At 40.9% G+C, this 18,007-nt stretch overlaps 2 protein-coding genes across 11 annotated transcripts in view; one reads left to right on the top strand and one right to left on the bottom strand.

Moving 5' to 3' along the window:
- The window catches only part of VPS13D (vacuolar protein sorting 13 homolog D), a 274,134-nt gene that overhangs the window by 173,526 nt on the left and 82,601 nt on the right, over positions 1-18,007 (bottom strand). For 8 of the 10 annotated variants that reach the window (XM_025285916.3, XM_025285915.3, XM_025285913.3 and 5 more), the window contains 8 exons: positions 16,780-16,935; positions 15,372-15,582; positions 14,785-14,859; positions 11,004-11,210; positions 8,790-8,879; positions 6,058-6,198; positions 3,706-3,828; positions 1,258-1,332 (listed from right to left, as the gene is read on the bottom strand). In XM_025285916.3, coding sequence (XP_025141701.3) covers positions 1,258-1,332; positions 3,706-3,828; positions 6,058-6,198; positions 8,790-8,879; positions 11,004-11,210; positions 14,785-14,859; positions 15,372-15,582; positions 16,780-16,935 — 1,078 coding nt within the window. The remainder of the gene's footprint in view (positions 1-1,257; positions 1,333-3,705; positions 3,829-6,057; positions 6,199-8,789; positions 8,880-11,003; positions 11,211-14,784; positions 14,860-15,371; positions 15,583-16,779; positions 16,936-18,007) is intronic. The other 2 variants (XM_006076789.4, XM_006076788.4) reach the window with 1 other exon arrangement.
- LOC102403325 (60S ribosomal protein L30) lies at positions 12,900-13,341 on the top strand. The gene has a single exon (XM_044943003.2). It carries the CDS (start codon positions 12,944-12,946, stop codon positions 13,289-13,291), a length of 348 nt encoding a protein of 115 aa, XP_044798938.1. The 5' UTR covers positions 12,900-12,943; the 3' UTR covers positions 13,292-13,341.

Below are 18,007 nucleotides of genomic sequence, written 5' to 3'. Positions count from 1 at the left end.
CCTGGTGGCCTCAGAAACCTCCTTTGGTGACCAGACCTAATTGGTTCATAAGCTGAAAGAACCCCAAGCTCCTCACATCCACGTTTAGCTTAAATAGCTCCAGCTGAGGAAATGTCTGCCCCGTGGACCCGATCCCCAGGGAAATGTGACCATTATACACAGTGCGGGTTCTTATGCTCTGTAAGCAGCTCAGCCTATCAGAAAGGACCTGGCTTGTAAATCATGAGAAATAAAGTCCCAGGCCTCTCATGTGAATGGAGGCAAATTACTTAGTCTCTCTGAGCTCTTGTCCCCATGGACTACACAGGAATAATGCTCTGCTTAGCCCAAAAGATGAAATAACAGATAAAGAAAAACTTAGAAGTATAAATTCATGAAACAATGAAGAATCAAGCCTGGGCTTTGGGAGCCCTCCTCACGAACATCAATCCTAGCAAAACCTTTCAGAAAAAAAAATAGTACTGCCCTCATTTATTAATATCCCTGTTCTAAACTCCTAGTAGAGGAAGCTCAGAAGGTATATTTTTACAAAATACACTATGACCCAGGATCTGGTGGTGGTAGCCAAGGACAAACATAAATCGTTCACATTAAACTTCACTCCTTCACACAAAAGAAGAACTGAACATTTTGGGATTCTAATTCCTTGAAGTTTATGATGTCTTCCTCTCATATTCACTTACCAGTCAAATTCTCAAGAACCCTTAAAGGATCAGAGATAGAAACAAAGAACATTCTTTTTTCTACCTCCTAAGAACCTCAATTCATTTCTAAGGAAATTAAGATTTGTGTCTAAGCAATCATTTACTGGAAATTTTTTTCTGAGCTCCATTCCTGATCATCATAGCTCCTACTCCACACCGCCCTTTGTATTACCATGAGAATAAACATTCACAGAGTAGTCTATAAACAAAGACTTGCTGCAGGGCTTGATGGAGGGTTTTCTTGATTTTCAGTATAGACATCACCTCTAACTGACACTGGATGTTTCTGCATCATACACTGTGGAGTTGATTTCATTTCCACTAAAGGTTAAAAAGCAGATGCAAGAGACAGAATAAGAATCAGCACATCACTTCCTTCTAATATAAGATGGCACTTTGTCCATTAGTTGGAAATGATCTTTCCTGTTATTAAAACAAAGTACTCATAACTGGGTATACACCCATTTGGCTCCCGTGTTCACAGAAAATAAGATGTACAAGGCAGTTCTTAAAACAGGAAAATAAAGCAAGCCCTCGCTTGGCTGTACTGTACCTCTAGCATAGATCTGGTGCTCTAGGTTAGTCAGACTGGCTGTACTCCTAGTTCTAAGGTAGACAAGGGGGAGGCCTGGTAGACAGGAGAGACAAAGTTAGAGGGTGAGAATCAATATAGCGTAAAAGAAGATTCGTCTCCGAAACATTAGCGCAAACAGTGTACATTACAAGCACAGCAAGCATCATGCATTTATTGGCTCATTCCTTTGGTGATCACTAGGCGCTCATGAGGTACTTGATGAGGTGAGCCAGACAGCTTTAATGCTGGCTTTTATGTGGAGCCTGTGTCAACAGAGCATGCTCCTTTTTTTCTCTGTTGGGGAAAGAAAATGTACTCACATTCACTGGAACAGAATGACCAGCCTTTTGAGGATTTTTAATTTAAAGCATGCTTGTTCTCACATGGCATAGAAAAGTTACCAAGAACAAGCAGTACAGATTTTAGTGGGAGCTGCTCCGCTCCAATTGGAAACGGCGGTAGCAGTAGAATGCTAGCCCCCCACGGGTCTCAAAAATTCAAGGGGAATAATCAGCCTGTGTTCCAAGGCTACAGTCTCAGCTGAGGAGTTACCTCATGGTCTTATTTACATTACATGTTAACCATAGACATTTCCAGAACATTTTTTTTTGACATTTCCATAAAAGGTCCCTGATTACAAAACTAATGAATTAAGATGCCATGCCATCCAGGTTTACCTACGGAATCTCAGCCCTTACTGAACAAAGCCAATGATAATATCAAAAAAGAGGCCGTTATTTTCTTTCCCAGCCAAAGGAACAGTAAGAAATCAGCGGCTCCCTTAGGCTGAACTTCATATTAAGAACCTCTAGTTCAAGGGCTTATTTTGAAGCTGGCCTGAATAAAATGCACAAATCTGGGGGGGATTATTACTAAATATTCCAGAGTAAGAGCTGAAGGTTTGTGATTGGTTCAACAAGATCCAAACCGACTGACCTTGGAAACAAATGCCCAACAATTACTTTAGCAGGCCTAGTAGAAGAATACAATCCCACTTGCTATTCTATCATCCAAGAAGTCTAAATAAGAAGAGAGTGTGGAAATTTAGGTATGTTCACTCATGCCTAATTAAAAAGATATATTAAAACTTTATAAGCCTAAGTAACCACAAAAATCCGTAAGTAAATAAAAATCTAGCTTTAATTTAGCACAGGCATTTACCATACATACGGTAGCTTATTAACTATAAAGAAAGAGGAGATGTTAAAATAAAAGGGGAAGGGAGAGGTGGGAGAGGGACAAAAGAAAGTCCTTCATCAAAATCGTAAAGATTCAGCCTTCTTAGTGTTTGCACTGAGTCTGGATTTAAGATCCCTCTGCATGAATAATGTTTTTAGAAACACACTCTTTAGGACACATTACATATTACAAAGATTATTTAGAGCCTTCTGGGTAGACGAAGGCTCCATTACATTCTCTCAACACACAAATGGGGAAGGTCAGAGGAGGAGCTAGAATTGAAACTGATGATATCTGAGAAGCCCTGGCTTCCAAGCAATGGCCTTGAGACTCAGAAGCAACAGCCTGGGAACACACAGAGCAAACAGAGCTGACGTGGCCTTGTTCCTCCTTCAAGAAGTACAAGGCAGATAGAAAATCCATTTATACACCCTGAGGAGAGACGAACCAGTTCAAATACTTCATACACTAAGAAAATCCATCTTCCCGTGACACGTTTGCAGACCAGATGGAATAGTTAAGTATTCATGAGCCATGTGAAGTCCAGCCAAGACTCCCCAAAGAAACCACACTGAAAGAGCTGGGCTGAGTTGAATTTGGATGACAATGGCTTGTGGAACAACTAAGGACCATGCCGTTGGCCATCACAACCTCCCCAGCTCTGAGGAAATCAGAGCTCCATGGTGAAGCGTTAAATAAGGAAAGAAAACACTGTTAACAGAGAACACACTGACTTCTCTATCTTTCAGAGGCTGGGCATTCAATTCTCTTCTCCTTTATAGTACAGGCCCTGCCGTGAAACAATTGCTTCCACGTGGGAGCCCGCCCTCCCTCTCTTCAAGAATATATCCAAACTCTCTAATCTTTAGATTCAGACACCTGAAAAGATGTTCTTCAAAATCCAGTCAATTAAAATGTTCTGCTGAGCAAACCACAAACTGACCAATGGCCACCCCAGTGCATTTCCAGGTGCCCCAGTTTATGCGCCACGTGACCGGAATTGAGGAACGGCACACGGCAGGTCCTTTTCCTCCCACAATGGTGGAATGAGAGCTGAGAGGAAAAGTTCAGCGTGTCATGCCAGAAAGAAAAATGTCCCTTCCACAGAATAAAACAGTTGTAGAAGGCAATCGGAATTTCCTGTAGGTTTTTCCATAGAAAATGATGGTTCTATTTGAATTTCTCACTGAAACATGGCTGTGTAGGTCAAAGGTGATTTAGTCAGACATGTGCAGAGAAAAACCTTACTTTGTCCAAAGCATGGAGGATCCACTGACGAGCCCATCCAGTCTTCAGATGGGGTGGGGTCTACTTCCTTGTCCTGTTTACAGTAATCTGCCATCCACGATTCCTTGGTACTTATGTATTGGTCTAGGAAAAATTCCCCAAAGATATTGAGAACACAAACGATAAAGATTGAGAGTTCAAGTCACATCAATTCAATTCAGCAAAACAAGCTTTTATCGAATGCCTGGCTAAATGTGGAGCCCTATGCTAGACTCTGAGAAAACTGGTTCCCTGAAGAACCTCACGCTCCACTGGAAGAAATGAACGTTAGCAAAACAACCGTCACCACAAAACTATCCCACAATGTGAAAGGAGCTAAAAGAAAGATACAAACAAAATGCTATGGGACCATGTAACGGGAAGGTTTATTCTGAGTTGGCAGAAGTGGAGGAGCACACGGCCAAGTGCATGGCAATCACCAGAGACGTGAGGACCTTTGTTCTGGGTCTTGAAGCAGGTAGGGTTACCAATAGGACTAGACAGGATATTCTAGGCAGAAACAACAGCACATGTAAAGACTTTAAGATATGAAAGCACACATCACACTTAGGGAACACAGAATAATACTGCTGTGTGACTCTGGTACAACATGCTGGGGTACAGGGGACATAGCAAAGAAGCCTAGGCAAGAGAACAACTTGCTTTGTGAAGAGCATGGCATGCCATGCTAAGGGGCAGGGTTTGGAGGCAGAAAGACCAGCTAGGAGGCCACCAAACTCAGGAGACTAAAATCCAGCTGGCAGTTCTCCACAAGTGGCTTTACTTTTTCAACAGGATAATTATAACAGGAAGAGCAGGTTAACAAAATTATTACGCACCACACTTGGATAAAGACCTTCTTTACTAATTAAAATATCACACTTTTTTAAACAAGGATGATTAGTTTCTGGTTTTCAGTTCCAGTATTTGGCTACAGAAATTATATTTCTTTAAACACTAAGAGGTCACAGCAATGTTTCTGGGTTTCAGCACAGTTTTAGAAATAAGGAATTAAAGGTTAAAAAAATAAAACAGCTTTACCAATGACAAGAATGCTTTTTAGAGGACATTTTTAATTAGACATTTTAAATTAGATACCAATAAGAAATATATCAGTAGAACTCTTTTTATTTAAGGTAAGCTCTTATTTACCATGGCTTTTCAAAACACTGTCCCAAACTTTATCTAAACTTCAGATGAACAGATTATATAAGAAATAACAGAGAAGCCAAAATAATATAGAAGAATCATGAGATCTATTTACCATTACATTGCTGATATTAATGAAACCTACAAATCTAAAACAGTGCTTTTAAAATTTAGGAATCAATAAACTTCTAGTCTCATTTCACTACACATTCTCTTAACTCTGACATGGAATAAGCCAATGGATATTGTATGAGACTCACCTAACACATACCCTGAACAAAGTTCACATATTTGCAGGACAGTCTGCCCTCCATATCTGTGGGCTCTGCAGACAGATACAGAGGGCCAACCATATTCACTGAACTATGCCATTTTACACAAGGGACTTGAGCAGCCACAGATGTGGATGGAGGCGGGGGAGGTGAGGCGTAGGGAGTGTGGTGCTGGAACCAATCCCTTTGGACACTGAGGCACAACTGTAGCATGTGTTACTATCACTCAGACACTACATTGTTACCAAAAATCAGAGCCTATGGATCAGTAACTCAAACAGTGAGTGTAGGCTTCATGGTGAACAAAGGCACTATCTCACTGTGTGATAATGTTACTATTCTTCTGATACAAGGACAAGTATAGGGACAAGATTCTGACTCACTATATTGAACCCAGGAGTGTACATTTCAGTGTTGTCAAAGACACTTTCAGAGCTCATGCCATTAGCTTGACAACCCGTTAACCCAGTGATTTTTAGAGTTACATCAACATGATAATTGATGAAAAACAGCACAGACAACTGACCTTGCTCTAAAGACAATCAAAATCATACATTTCAAGAATTATTCTGTGAATAGTGTGAGAGAAATGAATTTAAACTCACTTCTAGGACATAATAAACCCCAGGGACCAATCATTATGGGTAGAAAGTTCATCATGGACATGGGTATTTCCCACATGGTCTAAGCTCTTGCTTAAGCACCGAGAACACCAGCATAGGATGCCACTTCTGGAGCAATGGGGTAAGGACCACCATGAGGCCAAGTTAGGGTTTATCAGGAAAGCAGCTGTGAGGAGTAAGCAACGTCTGGTACAGGCCTGAGCAATTGTTAAACCAGAATTAACAGCCTTCCAGACAAGGGACGTATGCACAGAAGGGTACCAGTGTTCGAAAGACAACTTTCCACTCACCAATTAGCACAGAGGTGATGTTGACATCCAAGCGCTGTTTGGCCTTGGCTTCCAGCTTCAGTCGAGGAGGATGGAGACGACTAGCAGCCTGTTGTTGCCAGGATACGGAGCATGGCCAGGGCTCAATAAATGGCTCCCAGCCTAGCAGAACACAGGAAATAAGACATCTGCTCAGCAGATACCAAGAGTTTACAGGGGAACACCGTTCACAAATGCTCAGCAAGGACATACTATGGATAACAGCTTTTTATTTCCAACTTGATTTCACACAGAAGGCACCCTCTCTAGCTTCAGGTTATCCTACAGATGTCTGTGCTGTCTCAAGGACATGGGCAGCACAGCATACGTGCACCCCAACCATGGTCTTCCAAAGGTGGGAGGAAGGCAGGCAGGCGGGACGTGCCCTCTTCTATTAAAGAGGAGGCAAGCCCTGTTTTTGATACACTCAAGATGGAAAAAAGTGTCTCAGACTCAGGTTGGAAAAATAGTGTCAGTGGCAGTGGCTGAAGTAACTATTAAATTTAACTACCTTCTTACATCAAGAACAATTGGTTGAATAAATAGGTATATTCAGCAATTCATTAAGTTTTTCAAAATTTTCATCTTAAAATGTGTCATATGTACAAAAGGTATATTTAAACAACATTTATGTATGGTTTAAAGAATAAAATCACTGCAAACGCTCATGTACCCTCTACTCAGCTTACGAAAGAGAACATTACACATGCTTTTGAAGCTCCTGAGTAACACTCCCCACCAAACCTCTCCCACTCAACTCCATTAACTTGAATTTTTAATCATTCCTGTGTTCTTCTTTGTAGTTTTACCATTCATGTATACATTTCTGAAGAACAAATACATTAGTGTGTCCTGCTAATGTAGGGGATCTTCACATAAATAGAATCCAACTGTGTGTATTCTTTTGCAAGTTTCTATTTTTGATCAATAACATGTCTTTGAGATCTGCTCACATTAATGCCATATATCAGTGGGACATTATTTTCACCACTGAGTTCCAATCCACTTATGAACATACCACTTTGTTTACCTATTCTACTGCTAAGAGACACTGCACTTGATTCAGCTTTGCTGCTATCTGGAAGACCACTACTAGAAGCGGTCTTTTTTCACTTGTTTCCTAGGACACATAGGAGACTCTCGAGGGCACAGATCTAGAAGAAGTATGTTGAAGGGTTGCCAAGTATGCTTGTAAGTCACGTCAAATTGTTTTCAAAAGTGGTTGTCCCAATTTACAATTCTGACCGTAGGAAATGACACTTCTATGGCTCATATCTTCACCATACTTAGGTCTGTGTTACTTCCTTTTTGCCCATCTGTTGGATAAGAAAAATGGTATCTTACTGTGGTTTTAAAGATGGCTTTTCAAGGCCAGTTAATTTTTCCCTAAACACAATCCACCGGCCATAGATGAGGTGATTTACTAATACAAATCCAATCTAACATGTAGCTTAACGTTGGTACGTTCATCTCCTCACGCCATTTAGTGCTTAGTGACCTGAATGTGTTCCTGCAACTGTAAAAGTAAGCAATATTTGCTCTGGGAAAATAAATGATTCTCAGAAAAAATAGCTACCATATGCCCTGTAAAACTTTCAACTAGCAGGGCTGGGACTATTATTCTGAAGTTAAACATTTTGAACAATTAGGAAAAAAGAGTGTTGCCTTTAAGTGAATACAGAACAGAGAAGGGAGAATGTTAACTAACATATAAAATTGAATGTGACATGTACTCTAGAACAACTAGCAGGCAGCAAAACACACTGGAAGCTTAATTTTCCCCTGACTTCAAAGGGAGCAACCGCTCTTCAACACTACCTGGTTTACTTTGTCCATACCTACAAAGAATCTCTTGAAGGTAAAGACTGTCACAGCTCAAACTGTTCAGCCCTGTTACCGATTGTTCTTGAATGTCCATCTGTATAGATCCTTACCCTGGTCTTTCCAGTGGAAGGAAAGAAATATGAAAATGACTTGCACTGTATCCAGGTTTATGTCTCTGGAAGAACATCTTGCCCTGAGCAACCACGTTCTACTTTAGGGAATAAATAAGGCAGGTTATAATCATTTACCAGCTTCCCAGGTGGCACTAATGGTAAAGAACCTGCCTGCCAACGCAGGTGACATAAGAGATTCAGGTTTAATTCCTGGGCAGGGAAGATCCCCTGGAGGAGGGCATGGCAATCCACTCCAGTATTCTAGGATTCTAGCCAGAATCCTAAGGACAGAGGCACCCAGCAGGCTACAGTCCATAGCATCACACAGTCAGACACAACTGAAGCGACAGTACGTATGAACGCAAGGCAGGTTATTTGCTGTCACTGACTCAGTGCTCTTCTAATGAGACAAGCCCAGTAGGAAGGGAGGAGGCCTTAAGTTTAGAATGTGTGTGGGCTTAAATCTCACTTGAAGGTTAGCTACTCTCAGGGCCAGACGAGTGATCCTTCACTACTGAGCAATTTCATATTCTGAAATGAGCCAAACTCCAGGATCAAAAAGAATTAACTATGAAAACTTTAAATAATTCCGTTGTGACATACCAAATATATTTTTAGAAATATGAAAAAAAAAATCTGTATCTTTTGTGCTCGTGCCCTTATTTTTCATCTTTCCCTGTTCTGTCCCACTCCTTTGCTTCATGTAAGATTTACATAGAGATAGGCCCAGGCAAATGCTAAAGTGTATGTTTTAAATCCCATGATAATTATACTGACCTGACAGAGCACGGTTATAATAATCTCCAGAAAGGGTGAAGTGGGCGTAGCCTTCAGGGCTAGTTCTTACATGCTGCAGAAAATTCAGACCTGCAACGAAAGCAAATCTTATTGCAGTGTGGGGTGGAAACAACCAAAACTTCCTGTTGCTGACACAGCATATTAAAGAGATGTTAGAAAAACAAACACAAAGATACAGAGAACAGAGTAAAGGCTCCCAGAGGGGCAGGGACGGGGGTGGGAGCAAGGGTGTTCGATTGTATGGTGATGGAGAGAAACTAAATTTTTGGTAGTGAGCATACTGTAGGGTATACAGAAGTGGAAATATAAGGCTGTACACAACAAAGTTGTATGTTATAAACTGATGTTATCTTAAAAATAAAGACCTATTGTGCCCAGTTGCTTCGGTTGTGTCCAACTCTTTGCAACCCCATGGACTGTAAGCCACCAGGCTCCTCTGTCCATGGGATTCTCCAGGCAAGAAAACTGGAGTGGGTTATCATTTCCTCCTCCAGGGGATCTTCCCGACCCAGGGATTGAACCTGTGTCCTTAAATCTCCTGCATTGGCAGGCGGTTCTCTATGACTAGCACCACCTGAGAAGCCCAAAAAGCTATTAGTTATAATTAATACTAGTGATCTTATAGGAGAACACACAAAAATTTGGTATTTTGCTCATCATGGGATTTTTATTTAATAAATTCTGATTTTTAAAAATATTGCATTAAAGTATCATTTATCTTAATCACTGATTTTCGTGGTTGCCCTTTAAATGTTGTAAATGAGGTAAATGCCTCATTTGCCTCCCCACCAATCCCAGCCCCAGCAACCAGGGAACATAAAAAACACATTTTTTCCTGAATATCTGAAAAGAACGTAGTGTAATGAGAACAGTCATGCCCTCATAAATATTAGCTCAAAATGTTAAGATTACCATAGAAAAATAAAAATTATTTTCTGCATAAAAGACACGCAAACAGTCAAAATTCCCATTGTTAGTTTTAATCAAGTGGCCCTTTGGTGCCTAGAAACACAGAGAAAAGGAAAACTCCCACAGTGTGTAAAAGGTTGAACTAAATCCCCAGAATCGAATTTTCCTTGAAGGGAAAAGTGACTTATAAGACCAAAATGATGGAAAATTAAAAGTAAACACAGAAGTGAGATTTTCCTTTACTCTCTTTAGTAGCTGCATCTAACATGGCTTACAATGATGTGATTGAGGATAAAGCCCTTCTACAGTCATCCCCACTCTGCTGAGGGACAGCTCTCAGATGAAAAGGGTTTCTCTTCCTATCTGGCCCTATGGAGGAGACAATGGGGTAAGCGTTTTAACAAGTCTCTGTGTTTTTTAATTTTCCATATAGCATGGAAACCCTATTTTCTATGCTTATCTTATAAATCCCTTTAATAACAGTACTCCCTACAATCTTTGGGCTTCCCTGAAGCCAGAGGTGGCTCAGAGGTACAAAATCCACCTGTCAATGCAGGAGACATGGGTTTGATCCCTGGCTCAGGAAAGATGGCAACCCACCTTCCTGGAGAAGAAAATGGCAATCCACTCTAGTATTCTTGCCTAGGAAATTACATGGACAAAGGAACCTGGCAGCTTACAGTCATAGGGCTGCAAAGAGTTGGACACGACTTAGCAACTAAACAACAACAACTACAATCTTAAGATACATGAAAACATAAACAAAATGGAGAGATCAGGAATTATTTAACTAGGGCTGTTTATACAACAATGGCTTCCCATGTGGCACATCCCACATGGCATAGTGGTAAAGAATCCACCTGTCAATGCAGGAGACATAAGAGATGTGTTTGATCCCTGGGTGAGGAAGATACCCTGGAGGAAGAAATGGCAATCCACTCCAGTATTCGTGCCTGGAAAATTCCATGGACAGAGGAGCCTAGCGGGCTACACTCCATGGGGTCACAAGGAATCAGACATGACTTAGTGATTGAGCACACACACATGTTAACAGAACAGAAATTTCATCAACAACAATTTCTATTATTCCCAACCCACGGTCTGAAGGCCACATATAGCAAATAAATACATGTCTTTAAAATACAAATAATGGAAAACACATGTAAAACCATTATCTAAATCTCTCCCATGCTATTAGGTATGGAAGGGCATAAGTAACATGAAGAAAAGATAGCAGTTGCTGCCAATCTTGGAGATGAACCTAAGGGTTGGGCGAGCACTCACGGGAGAAGGTGAGCTCGGCTAGAGGCACGTCGCAGTCCATGCAATCATCGATAAAGCAGATACACACGCTCTCGGCTTTCATCTCCACGCCCGAGATCAACCAGGCCGGTGCCGCCCCCTGGCTCTGCTGGCTGTTGGAGGCCAGGGAAAGGGATGTCCGGGGTTCAGCATTCTTGAACAACCAACTGGCTGCTTTTTTCAGCTGACCTGCGAAGCAATCGAAAGGTGATCAGTTGGACCTGTTCCCACGGCTACTCAAGCAACTCACAGAGGAAACAGAGAAATACATTTGATAGGGACCTACTAGACAGCCCAAGAGAACCTTGATGCCAGATTGTAGTCTCAGACAGAACAAGGAAAATGAAGCACAATAATAGGAATCCTGCTTTTTTAGCCAACAGAACAAGGCCCTCTTTACTACACACCTCTACTCAAGTTTACCACATGACCTGGCTCAAAATGCTTGTAGGAAGCCATCCTTCCTCTACAGTGACATCTGCTGAAGGAAAGGAGAAAAGAGGAATGGAGAGGCTCCAACTTCCAGGAGCCACTCGGTACTCAAGCATTTAATCTTCACTATGTAGTTCTGCATATTCTGATGTGCTGCTTTGTAACTGTTCTCAAAGGTCTTAGGTTGTACATACTTGGTCTTCTCAACCATGTGTGTACTGTAAAACTATTAAACAACAGCCCCCTGAACACAACCAGATTGCCAAAGCTAAAAAAGAACATAACCGAAACGGAAAGCAATGCAGCCTTATACTTATAAATTACCAGAGGCAGTGCATGTGACAGTGGTAGGTGTTCAGGGCATAGGCTTTGGAGCAAGATGGCCTGGCTTCTGATCCTGCACTGACTAGATATTGGCTCTTGGGCTTGGTCTCTCTCTGCCCAACAGCACCCACTTACAGGACTGCCATGAGGAGGAAACAAGTGAGCACCTGGGAGGTTCTCAGATCAGAGCCTGGCATATAACAGAGGCTCTATAAACATTAGTTGGTGTTATCGTCTTTATTATTGGTGGAACTAAACCTCAGTTACTAAAGAAATAAAGAGTAACAAAAATCCAAAAGGCTCTTAGAAATTTTTTTAATGTGTTTGAATTGTTAAAGAGTGAAAAAAAAAAAAAAAAAGGAAATGTAAACATTAAGGGATATGAAGTTAACTACACCAAAAGCAATGATGATTAGGAAAAAACAAAATTAAAGCCCACAAGATAATTAGGCCTACCTTCCAATTGTTTTCAGAGGTAAAGGATAGGTAATGCAAACAATCATGTGATAAGACCACACAAGTGGTCAAAGTTTAACCTGGTACAATCCTTTCAGAAAAAGATTTGTTGATTCAAGTAAAGAGCCTCAAAAAATATCTATATCCTCTAATCCAGTTTTTACAATACTAAGTCTCACTGGTGGCTCAGCTGGTAAAGAATCCGCCACCAATGCGAGAGACCTGGGTTCAATCCCTGGGTTGAGAAGATCCCCTGGAGAAGGGAATAGCTACCCACTTCAGTATTCTGGCCTAGAGAATTCCATGGACTGTACAGTCGGACACAACAGAGAGACTTTCACTTTCACTTTCAAGTCTCACTACCAAAGCGGGACTTCCCTGGTGCTTTACTGGCTAAGACTCCGAGTGCCCAATGCTGAGGGCCCAGGTTCAATTCCTAGTGAAGGAACTAGATTCTGTATGCTGCAACTAAGACTCCTTATGAGTTTGCAACTAAAAATCCCACGTGTGACAACTAAAAAGTCCCAAATGCCACATCAAACATCGAAGACCGTTTGTACCACAATGAAGACCTGCTGCAGTCAAATAAACAGATAAGTTTTTTTTTAAAGTCTCACTACCAAAGAAACTGGCTTTTTTTTCTTTTCTCGCTCCCCGGCCATCTTTGCGGCTGCTCTTGGTTGGGGGCGTCTCGCATCTAAGGCAGGAAGATGGTGGCCGCAAAGAAGACAAAAAAGTCACTGGAGTTGATCAACTCTAGGCTCCAGCTGGTTATGAAAAGTGGAAAGTACGTGCTGGGGTACAAACAGACTCTGAAAATGATCAGACAAGGCAAAGCGAAACTGGTCATCCTCGCCAACAACTGCACAGCTTTGAGGACATCTGAAATAGAGTATTATGCCATGTTGGCCAAAACTGGTGTCCATCACTACAGTGGCAATAATATTGAATTGGGCACAGCATGTGGAAAATACTACAGAGTATGCACACTGGCTATCATTGATCCAGGTGATTCTGATATTATTAGAAGCATGCCAGAACAGATGCGTGAAAAGTAAATCATGTACAATTTTTCTTTAATAAAACTGGCCAGAGCTTGTTTTAAAAAATAAATAAATAAATAAATAAATAAAGTCTCACTACCAAAGAAACTGAAAGATGTAGACAAAAGTTCATACACAAAAATATTAATAACAGAATTGTGTATAATAATGAAAGAATGAAAAACTGAAGACTAAATTATAATACGTCCTCAGATCAATGTAAAAGAATCATTTACAAATAATTTTAATGACAATAGATGATGCTAATATTATATTATAATAAAATTGTAACTGTAATTCTATCAAGTATTTGCAATACAATCTACCAACATGTATAAATACCACATGCGCATGTATGTGTGTGTGTGTGTGTGTGTGTGTGTGTGTGTGTGTGTGTGTGTGTGTGTTGGACACATGAGCGTACTTTGTTTTATTGCACTTTGCTGATACTGCAGTTTTTACAAATTGAAGATGTGTGACAACCCTGTGTCGAGCAAGTCTATCAGCACCATTTTCCCAACAGCATTACTTAATAAAGATACATATATTGTTCTTATAGACATAATGGTACTGCACACCCAACTGACTACAATAGAGTGTAAAAGCAACTTTTATTTGCACTGGGAAATCAAAAAATGTGTGTGACTCGCTTGACTGGAGTATTTTCTTTATTGTGGTGGTCTGGAACCAACCCCCTAAAATCTTCAAGGTATGCCTGTATATAGTACATAGAGAAATAAAAAGGGAGGATATACATCCAAGTATCAAGACTAGGAAAAAATACAGCTTTTGTTGTATCTCTGGTTTAAAGACAAGAAGAGCACAGAGGGAGGTGGAGAGGTGGTGTGACACAGTGGAAGGAAGAGGGGCACACCTGGCTTTAAACCCATCCCAGCCCCACACTAAGACATAGCCTGAGACGAAACCATCTTACCAAACCATAGCCTTACCAAACCATCTGAGCCGGTTTCCCCATCTGAAGTGAGGCTAAGAATGCCACCACCAAGGGAATGAGGATTCGACAAGAAACATGACTAGGCACAGAGGAGCTCGATCAATGGCCAAGCTGATCGCTGTCACCACCGTTACTACTCCCAGGAGCAGCAGTGCTAACGTCTCCAGGGCACATGCTGTGTGTTTTGCATAGAGTGCTTCTCAGCAACAAAGGAGGTCCTCTAATCCTCACTTGTACAGGTAAGGAAGCACTGGAACAGAAAGCTCAAACTTGCCCAGGTCACTAACAAGGAGCCAGTAGGGGACAGCGCAAGGATCTGAAGCCAAGCAGTCGGCTCCAGAGCCCACATTTACATCCACCATAAAATACTGCATCCCATTATTACTGGCCCAAGATTATATTCAGCCCACAGAAAACCACAGAGGGCTTTCAAAACACACTCCAGCTCACTAAGGCATCCATGGGAGTAGGGCAGGAAATGGAAAGATAAACATTATCAAACATTATTGTTTATCAAGATAATAGATAAAGGAAAAAGCCTTACTCAAATTACCTTGACACACCAAGAGAGCTTTGCGGCAGTCATCCATGCTAAACCCCAGCTCCTGCAGTCTAGCCAGCTGTAATTCTACAGGGGGAAATGGTATATATATTTTTATAAGTAATTTAATGTAAATTAACCCACAGACTAACTGAAGCAAAAAAAGAAATCAGAAACTGGTGACTCAGTCATTTCACTTCTATAGGCAAAAATAAGCTCCTAATTGGAAGTTATCAAGTATACCCTGAAGTTTTTAAGTCTTTTCCCTATATTGGCTGTGTTTTAAAAGCTTAAAACTGAAACTCGGTATTATGATCCATATACTTCTGGAAGAAAACAAAGTTTAAAACTAAACCTTAGCATTACCTGCATCTCTAGAAGAAATGGTAAAAGGAAAAATACTGTAGGTTAGAACAGTTGGTTTGGGGTGTTTTCTTTATTTTAAAAATAAGAATTAGTCATACTTATGACTTAACAATTATACTTAATGACAGACAATTATACCCTGAATAATCTAATTGTGCAAAAGAAAATCTTAAACATTAAGAAGAAGGGGAGTTTGGGAGAAGGCTGAATGGGTTTTATGGTTAAATACCTACCCAAAACAGGGTCTAAGGTGTGTCTTGTCCCTTCTCTGACTTCCTCTCCCCCTCGAGAAGCACCAGGAAGGTAGCTGTGAACGGAGCTGGCCTCCAAGGCCGCCACGTCTGGCACCGCAGCGTTAGCTTGCTCTGGGATGGATTTTGCAATGGCAAGAAACAGCTGAACATCATTATAGGAGAGTCTGATATCCAGGGCCTGTAACTGAATCTAACAAGATTTAAAAGGTGGCAGTTTTTAAAGCTGCAGTGGCTTCTGTGTCCACACCTCTCAGAGGTACCACTCTAACTCTGGTTCTAGAAATACAACAGACACTTCCTCATTTTGAATACTGGGGAGATCTTGAAATCAAGCACTAATAGCCATAAGGTAAGATGTCTCAGATGTGAGGTCCAATGTCACAAAACTGTATCAAACAAAAAATACTACGTGGGGCAAATTACTAGAGCACTTAATAATTCAGTAGAATGATTTTCTTACAAGTATATATAATCATCAAAGCAGAGAATCAGAGGAAGGTGATCCTTGCCTCCTCCAGAGCCAATTTGTAACACTCTGTTAATCCATTGTGCTTTGATCTATTTAATTTTTTAAATTTCTGAAGCCAACTGACCCCCCCTATAAAATTTCTCTCTCCTTTATTCAAACAGAGCCTTAAATGAGTCAAGTTCTATATTAATATTTCTAAAAATCTGGTGTTCCTTAGTCGTTAGCAATTCAGCTACCAGTGGAAAAAGCCGTACAGACAGTGACACAAGACCACTTTAAAATGGGATGTCTGCTTGAAGTCTGGGTATAGTGCTTTATTTATTACTTACTTTTACCTTTTTTTTTTTTTGAAGCCCAAAAATCAGAATGGCTTTTCTCTTTCAAACTTCCTATAGTTCAAATGGATTATGAATTAATTACTCCCTCTCTACCAAAGAAATAAAACATCCAAGTCTTAACTGGTCCTGGCCTGGTTTCACCTACTCTGTTTCTCCTCTCCCTCCTCCTCACATCCCCAGACTTCTTGCAGTGAGACCTCCCTCAGTCTCAGCTCTGCTGGGCCACTTCTACCCCTGACTTTGCTACTTTCTAATTCAGAACTGCTCTCCTTCTTAGCCTATTTACATCCTACCTCCCTGATCAGACTCTTCTTTTGTTTCACTCACAGTCAATATCCCTAACTATGTTGAACTCTGCTTTCTGTAAACTTTCATAGAACTTCAAGATCATACCAGACAATCAAAAGGTCTTTCATCCTCCACAAGACTGAAAGATCTTCTAGGGCAGAGACAATGTCATATTATTTTGTATTTGCTGAAGTAAGAACTGTTGTTGAGTTTGGCAGAGTAAATAAGTAGTTCAAGTAAAGGGAAGTGTTTGGGAGAGCCTCGGTGTGTTATCCAGGCTTGTCATCATTACCTCTAAGATGGGAGGAAAATCTTCGCTATTGAATGCATCCATCAATCCTGAACTATTCTGGTAAGAAGAATTTCCCACCAGCTCCACATGAATTTGTACTGGATCGACGATTGAAAGAGCTGTGTCGTGCTCATTCCCCAGTCGGCACGAAAACACCTAGAGGATGAAATGCAATACAGCGTGAATTAATGTCTGATTTAGGAAGAGTCTCACCACCAGGAGAAAAGGGGGCCATCTTGGAAGCCATCAGTCCTCTCCTATAAAAGACCCATAACAACCACTGGAATGAACACTGTGAAGAGTGAGGCTGGTGCCCTCACCCACTGCCAGCAGCACAGCGCTTCACCCATGGGAAAGGCAGTTTGGCAATACATAACAAGAGACTTAAAAATCTCACACCCTTTGATCCAATAATCCTACTCTTGATGGGAACTAGTCCAAGGAAGTAATCAAAACATAGAAAAATTAACCGAAACATCATTTAATGCTAAATTAAAAAATAAAATTAAGAGAATCAATGTTTTCAAGATATTCCCCATCTACTCAGCAGAGTATTTTGCAGCCATTTAAAAGTAAGTTTAAAAGACTACCTAGAAAGGTAGGAAAACAGTTACAATACTGGTTGTGAAAAAGCAGCCCAATCAAAATAACATTACGCCAAAACTATAGGGGAAGAAATACCTCAAAATGTCAAGAGAGATTATGTAGGTGAGATAGGTGGCGATAAGTGGTTTTTCCCGCCCCTTCCCTAATTTCATGTAATACAGTTGTTACTATCATCAGTGAAAATAAACACATTAATCACTGACGCTATGTGAAAGGTACATAGGGGTTCATTATATTATTCTGTTTACTTTGTGTATGTTTGAGATGTTCTAATAAAAATAAAGTAAAACATATTTATGGGGAGAGAATAGAGACGGAGGACGCTCATTCCAGGACCATATTATGCTGCATGCTCAGCAAGAGTAGAGGAGGAAGAAGAAAGCATCGCTTTAGTCTCCCTTGCTCCTTCCTCTTTCCTGGCATTTTCTAAAGAAAGAAAAAGCAAGTGAAGTTGCTCAGTCGTGTCCAACTCTTTGCAACCCCATGGACTGTAGCCTACCGGGTTCCTCCATCCATGGGATTTTCCAGGCAAGAATACTGGAGTGGGTTGCCATTTCCTTCTCCAGGGGATCTTCCTGACCAGGGATCAAACCTAGGTCTCCTGCACTGCAGGGAGACTCTT

Source organism: Bubalus bubalis, chromosome 5 (assembly GCF_019923935.1).
Source record: "Bubalus bubalis isolate 160015118507 breed Murrah chromosome 5, NDDB_SH_1, whole genome shotgun sequence".
NCBI lineage: Eukaryota > Metazoa > Chordata > Mammalia > Artiodactyla > Bovidae > Bubalus > Bubalus bubalis.
Note: the sequence above shows the minus strand (reverse complement) of the source record. Positions and strands in the feature narration are given on the sequence as shown.

Coding starts and splice junctions, on each gene's coding strand:
- LOC102403325 (XM_044943003.2), top strand. CDS start 12,944: ATGGTGGCCGCAAAGAAGACAAAAAAGTCACTGGAGTTGATCAACTCT.